This window comes from Olea europaea, chromosome 8 (genome assembly GCF_002742605.1).
Source record: "Olea europaea var. sylvestris chromosome 8, O_europaea_v1, whole genome shotgun sequence".
Classification (NCBI taxonomy): domain Eukaryota; kingdom Viridiplantae; phylum Streptophyta; class Magnoliopsida; order Lamiales; family Oleaceae; genus Olea; species Olea europaea.
Window position 1 is genome coordinate 9,758,063 of NC_036244.1, and position 7,362 is coordinate 9,765,424.

General features: G+C 30.7%; 1 protein-coding gene across 6 annotated transcripts; it reads left to right on the forward strand.

The window, feature by feature from the left end:
* The first annotated feature begins 3,570 nt into the window (after positions 1 to 3,570).
* LOC111398756 (probable anion transporter 5) lies at positions 3,571 to 6,661 on the forward strand. 6 transcript variants are annotated; one of them, XM_023025834.1, is made up of 3 exons: positions 3,571 to 3,802; positions 4,625 to 4,748; positions 4,893 to 6,661. In XM_023025834.1, the coding sequence occupies exon 3, from the start codon at positions 5,036 to 5,038 to the stop codon at positions 6,377 to 6,379; it is 1,344 nt and encodes a 447-aa protein (XP_022881602.1). In that variant the 5' UTR covers positions 3,571 to 3,802; positions 4,625 to 4,748; positions 4,893 to 5,035; the 3' UTR covers positions 6,380 to 6,661. The 6 variants fall into 6 exon arrangements, with proteins under 6 accessions (XP_022881602.1, XP_022881600.1, XP_022881599.1 ...); XM_023025832.1 differs by having other exon boundaries at positions 3,571 to 4,770; XM_023025831.1 differs by having other exon boundaries at positions 3,571 to 4,748.
* Positions 6,662 to 7,362: the final 701 nt, after the last annotated feature.

A 7,362-nucleotide genomic window follows, 5' to 3' on the forward strand; every position in this document is an offset into this window, starting at 1 on the left:
ATTTGTCATAAATAGATCTGATTCTGATTATGGTTTCTTGTCAAAATTTGTAATATTATTTTAATGAAGAATGTATAGTTAAAAAGAAGAGAGAGAGAAATACATTTTGATAAAAATGAGAATCAAACGAGCCATAAATATAAAATGTATATAATCTTTATATATTATCGCATTTATGTCTCGAGTCTTTTTTATCTCGTTCTTATTCTCAAAATTTGTCATAAATAGATCTGATTCTGATTATGGTTTCTTGTCAAAATTATAAAATAGAGTAAAAAGACTCATTTGTCCATTGAATTTTTAAGTAAACAAAACAAACAATAATGCAAAAATGCGATTAAATATTTGACTCTCATTTTAAATCACTTTGACAATATTTTTTTGATGAAAATCATGACTAACCACTAGATTTTCTGATCAATGAAATGTTAAAAATAAGAATGTTATGAAGGAAAAAATTAAGATTATAGGTGTGATAATGAATAAAAATTAATGACATTTAACATAATTAAAATGTAATGTATTTATGAGAAAATGTGGTGTGAATATAATCAGAGTTCATTTGAAGAACTGAACTTTTTGGCAAATTTTAATTGTCCTTAATTGTAATATGTTTGAATTAGATCATTAAATTTCAATTTAGTTGTAAATTCATTACTTCGTCATATTTGTCTCGAATTAATAAATTTTGCTTAATTGACGATCATACTTCAAAAAATCTTCTAATTAATTATTATATGGCATATTAATTTATTGTTACACCCGTCATAAAAAGTGTTGAAATGAAAGAAATATAACTTCTAATCTTTTAACCAATTCCCATTTAATATTTTAGTATCTAGCGTACCTTATAATGATAAAATGGAAGATTAGTTAAAGTATAGTTGTCAACTATAATTTTTTTTTTTTTTTTTTTTTTTTGTTTTTNTTTAGGTTTTGTTCAAGAAAAATTAAAATATAGAAAGCGCCTTTCTTATAGGATATTTCACCTTCTACAATTATATAAAAAAAATCATATAAAAGACTTTTCAATGGTGCAACTTTTAGGCAAAAAAAAATGTGAACAAAGAAGAAATTGATAATAGATGAGAGATAGATTTGAGATTAAGTGAAATGAAACTATTAACACAAAATAGTCTGATTAGGGTTCGGCATGTTTCAAGTTAGGTTGGTTTTAAGTCTAACCAGAAATCGATTCTATGCTTTTATTATTATTATTATTATTATTATTATTATTATTATTATTATTATTATTATTATTATTATTATTATTATAAGTTTAGAGGGATGAATTTAAAAATGGAAAAAAATGTATTAGCGGGTTGGGTTGGTTAATTAATTTGATTGCTTAAATCGAAACCAATCTGATCCGACTCTTTAATGGTCAAAATTTATTGAATCAAACCAAACTGACCTGACTCAGTTTAATCCATTTTTCGATCCCCTAGACCGATAGCGTGGCAGAAGTGAAAAGGATGATGGTTTGAGCTAGTTTGACTTGCTAGCTTATTTTTAATTAGTGGCTTAACATAACGAATTTTTTTTTACCGATTTATTAAATCGTAAGCAGTGATTATCGGGATAATCCGTAATTATAATAAAAAAAAATCATTCAGTGGTGGGTAATATTCTGAAGTTCAAATCACGCAGTATTTTCTTTTTTTTTTTCTTTTTTTTTTTAATGATCAACTAGGTAGTAGTCCTAATTTTCTCAAAAATTTTAAGATTAATGAAATGAAATCGGGAGGTCCAACTTCAATCAAAATTACAGTCCAAATCTTGAAAAGTCGTCATTAACACGAGTCCTCACAATATTATACATATTAAAGAGTATTTTTAAAAGACTTTTTAAAATATTAAATACTCTCTGTTTTAAAGAGTTAATCTTAAAGCATGCTTCAAAAAAAATTTAAAATTAAAATTTTAATTTAAAGAGTGAGTTTCCAAACTCAATTTCTGTAATTAAATGCATCCAAAATATTTCAATTTTATATGTAATAAATAAATAAAATATATATATACACACACACACACACACAGAGAAGCTAGTTAAAATAAAATATAAAAAAATAATAAATATTTTTTGGGGAGTAGTATTTATGCCCTCGTTTGGGCTTCATTCTTGCCCAATTTTAAGGGTTGGAATAGTGCCTTTTTGAAAAATGTGTAGTTAAAAAAGAATGCAAAATTTTTTATCTGCAATATTATTTTATGGAAGATTGTGTGGTTGAAAATAAGAAAGAGAAAAAGAATGAGAATAGTGCCAAACGGATAGTAAGTATTAAATATAAAGAACCTATAGAAATACTTCAAAATTTTTACTTTCTAAATTTATAGATGCTATTTTAATTATAGAATATGTTATTTAAAAATAGAAAATCTATTTGAGATACTTTAAGAGGGTGTTTGATACCCATTTTTATGAAAAAAAATGACGTTTAGAATATTAGATTGATAAAAAATGTGTAGATGAAAAATTAAAAAAATTGACTTGCGTGTAATATTATTTTAATGAAGAATGTATAGTTAAAAAGAAGAGAGAGAGAAATACATTTTGATAAAAATGAGAATCAAACGAGTCATAAATATAAAATGTATATAATCTTTATATATTATCGCATTTATGTCTCGAGTCTTTTTTATCTCGTTCTTATTCTCAAAATTTGTCATAAATAGATCTGATTCTGATTATGGTTTCTTGTCAAAATTATAAAATAGAGTAAAAAGACTCATTTGTCCATTGAATTTTTAAGTAAACAAAACAAACAATAATGCAAAAATGCGATTAAATATTTGACTCTCATTTTAAATCACTTTGACAGTATTTTTTTGATGAAAATCATGACTAACCACTAGATTTTCTAATCAATGAAATGTTAAAAATAAAAATGTTATGAAGGAAAAAATTAAGGATATAAGTGTGATAATGAATAAAAATTAATGACATTTAACGTAATTAAAATGTAATATATTTATGAGAAAATGTGGTGTGAATATAATCAGAGTTCATTTGAAGAACTGAACTTTTTGTGAAATTTTAATTGGCCTTAATTGTAATATGTTTGAATTAGATCATTAAATTTCAATTTAGTTGTTAATTCATTACTTCGTCATATTTGTCTCGAATTAATAAATTTTGCTTAATTGATGATCATACTTCAAAAAATCTTCTAATTAATTATTATATGACATATTAATTTATTGTTACACCCGTCATAAAAAGTGTTGAAATGAAAGAAATATAACTTCTAATCTTTTAACCAATCCCCATTTAATATTTTAGTAACTAGCGTACCTTATAATGATAAAATGGAAGATTAGTTAAAGTATAGTTGTCAACTATAAATTTATTTATTTATTTTTATTTTTTTGTCAGTTTTGGGACAATATATACGGGAGCATGGCAAATTTTGAAACAAATTTGAAGTTTAAGGGCCTAATTGAGGAAATAAAAGTTTGATGACTCAGATGAGATTTCTCTGAAACTTCAATGACTCCAGATGAAATATATCATATTTATATTCAGTAAAATAAGTTTTCAGTTTCTTCCAAGTTTTTTCATCATTTGAATCTGGGAGAGTCATCCACAATATTTAAATAGAGTAAAAGCACAATTTTATACTTCATTAAATTGTACCATTTCTTTCAAACCTATGTTGTTAACCTTGCCTAATGGCCTTTTTTCTGTATTTCTGTCGGTCAAAAGCTCGTGAAATGCAGAGCCCGCTTGATTGCTGAAACTTTTTCCTTATCTATCCTTTTTTTTAGGTCCTGGGCAGCCCTTCTTACCATAGAGGCAACTGTAATTTATGAGTATCTTCTATTTGATATATTTTTTATTTTCTTTTGGAAATTTAACATCGTGATGTGTCTTGGTTTAATCGCATATGCCATTTCGTCATGGAATTTTGTTTATTATTACTATTTACTTTTCTTTTTTCTTTTTTTGGGTTTATTTGTTCCGTTAATATAGCAATTGTACGGTTTAATTTTGTTTTTGTTTAATTTGATTGGTGGCATATGATTTTCTTGACCTCGTTTGAGTTCAATGTGTGAGACTATTGCTGGCATTTGTTAAATGAACTGCTTTTGATTCCCTTGTAAAAATAAAAACTAAAAAATAAAAAATCTTAAGTTTTTTCAGAGATCAGGTAGCATTAGATTCATGGACTAATATGGAGAATTCTTCTATGAATTAATGAAATGCAAGATAAAATTTTATTTCTGAAATGAACACTATCATTAATTCATTATTGAACCCTGTTTATTAAGTTTTAGATAACCCGATTGACGGGCACAATTTGTAAATATGGCATGTGGTTTGGTGTAATCTTACTCTCTCTCATCCTTAATTATTGTTGATCTTGCTAATGTTGCATAACTCAAAGGATCAAGAGCCAAAAGATGAGAATGATGACTAGTAGGTCCATTTGACTCCGAACAATTGTAATGGCAGATTCTCACGTATCACAAATTCACTAGCATGTGCATATGTGGACAAGAAATCCATCCATCCTTACATTATCCTATCATAATCCATGTTATAAATTTGTGATTTCCTTGTTGACGTTTGTCTTGAAGGAAATTTGAGTAATGATTAACAATTAGCCTGTAATGCCTATAGATATCCAGACGCTACTTCATTCAATGTAGTTCCAGTGTTATTGTTGACTAGAAGATGCGTTTTAACAAAGTGGCATAAGCAAGTTTCTATGTGCTCCAACCAATTAGGACCATCTGATGCTCAGGTTTCAAGAAGTTGCTCTATAAGTCTGTTGCTATCTATTCAAAATCATCATCTTATATGATTTTTAGCTCATTAAATGAAAGTTTCTTGCGTGATTATCTTCTTAACACATTAATTAAATATCCAGTTCAATTTTTTAATCCAGGAAGGGCTTCTAATTTGGCGGTTTCTGGAGTAATGGATTTCTTCTATTGTTTTTGGATTCATTTCGGTAAAAATCAAAGGCGTCTGAAGTTACAGATGGTTTGTTAAATAGAAGAGTAGTCCATATCTATTTGATATCTGTTAATGAACCCAAAGAGAATGAAGAGAACAAACATTCCAAAGCGCTATGTGATTGTAATTTTGACCTTCATCTGCACTTCTGTCTGCTACATAGAACGTGTGGGTTTTTCCGTTGCATATACTGCTGCTGCTGATGCCACGGGAGTAAATCAATCGAGCAAGGGCATGATACTTTCAACGTTCTATTATGGGTATGCATGTTCACAAGTTCCAGGTGGTTGGGCAGCCCAGAAAATTGGGGGAAGGCGTATTCTTCTACTTTCATTTGTTTTATGGTCTATAACTTGTGCTTTTGTGCCACTTGATCTGAACCGAGTTACAATATTGGTCATAGCACGCTTGCTGGTCGGAGTTTCCCAAGGCTTCATCTTTCCCTCCATTCACACTGTGCTGGCACAATGGGTACCACCACATGAAAGATCAAGATCTGTTTCTCTGACAACTTCCGGTATGTATTTTGGTGCAGCTGCAGGAATGCTTGTGCTTCCGAGCCTGGTCAAGTTTCGAGGTCCGCAATCGGTATTTCTTGCTGAAGCTTCTTTAGGTGCCATTTGGTCTCTACTTTGGTTTAAGTATGCCATTGATCCACCTCGTTCTGAGCATCCAAAAGCCACTGCTTCTGGATTTGGAGAATTGTTGCTGCCAATTAAAGGAAATCAAAAGACGAAAGTTGAGAATGGAGGACATTCCATCAGAACCCCAAAAATTCCATGGAAGAAAATTATTTTCAGTTTGCCAGTTTGGGCAATTGTTGCGAATAATTTCACTTTCCATTATGCTCTCTATGTGCTCATGAACTGGCTTCCAACGTACTTTGAATTGGGCCTCCAGCTTAGTCTTGAAGACATGGGATCTTCTAAGATGATGCCTTATTTCAACATGTTTCTGTTCTCAAATATTGGTGGGGTGATTGCTGATCACTTGATTACCAGGAGAGTCTTGTCTGTGACTGGAACAAGAAAGCTTTTAAATACCATAGGATTTGTGGTGGCTTCTTTTGCACTAATGGCTCTTCCCAGGTTCAGAACACCCAATGGAGTTGTGTTCTGTTCTTCTGTGGCTCTTGGTTTCTTGGCACTAGGGAGAGCTGGATTTGCAGTAAATCACATGGATGTTGCTCCAAGGTATGCAGGGATTGTAATGGGAGTTTCTAACACAGCCGGTACCTTAGCTGGAATCATTGGGGTTGATCTTACTGGTCGACTTCTTGAAGCTTCTAAGGCTGCTCAGTTGGATCTCACTAGTCCAGATAGCTGGAGAGCAGTTTTTCTCATCCCAGGGTCACTTTGTATTTTTAGTTCAATTTTGTTTCTTCAGTTCTCGACTGGGGAGAGAATTTTTGACTGACTTGGTTGGCCTTTCATTCAAATCACGCCTTGTTTATTTTGTTATTCTTACGACAACAGGTTATACTTGCCCGTAGTGGTAGAGCTCTCTGATGCCTGTTTTGTTATTGGCATCTTGTGATGAAAAAAAAATAATAATAAATAAATAAATTCTAGTTATGGAGCCCAAAAGGGTGGAAGTGATTTGATATTTTTAAGTTATTTGGAGAATTTCTAATCTGTATTAGATCAAACATGCTCAATTTTATGTCCATGACATATTTAAAACATTCTTTCTGCTGCATAAATTTCAATTCTCCAGACCTATACATGGCTTTCAGTATGTTGGCATTCCAAGTTTTTGGGTAATTATTCATTCGGCTTCAGATGCTCATCTTGGTGGTTAACCCAATTGTTCAATTTTATCGTAGTCGATTTCATTATTGGTACTCAATAACTTTTAGCAAATAGAAGAACTGCCAACATTGCAGAGGTTATGGAGATGGACTAGTATTAATTGTTTAAAATTGTTGGGAAATTTTTCGTTTTTCTCATTTTACTTTCCTTGTGTGGGGCTATTTCCATTTACACTTGGAAGATGAACTGATAAGCCTCTAATTCTAGAAGAGTCCGGCAGACTTGAGGAGTGGCAACAACAGGATTCTGTTACAAGGGCAAGTTGGGGGAGGAAATTGGTCAAGAGAATGACTATAAATAAGAGTGAGGGAAGCTTAGTAGGTAGTCAAAAGTTGAGTAGAAGAGTGTAGTTTAATTCCGTGTTCTTGTCATTCTCTGCAGTAATTCAACAATCAATTGCAAGTTCTTATTTCTCTTTTTACTTCGAGTGGAATCCTATCAAAAGCTTCATTTAGATTTTCAGTTACATTGCATTTCATAGAACTGGTACTCTTATGTATCTGGTGGAGAAAGACCTTTCGAAGTCAAGCAGTGGCAGTAAGTCTTGTGCAACTTTGAATGCTATATATTGTACATGTTTATCTGCAC

Bases quoted from the DNA above. Each gene is read 5' to 3' on its own strand.
- LOC111398756 (XM_023025832.1), top strand. From the start codon at position 5,036: ATGAACCCAAAGAGAATGAAGAGAACAAACATTCCAAAGCGCTATGTG.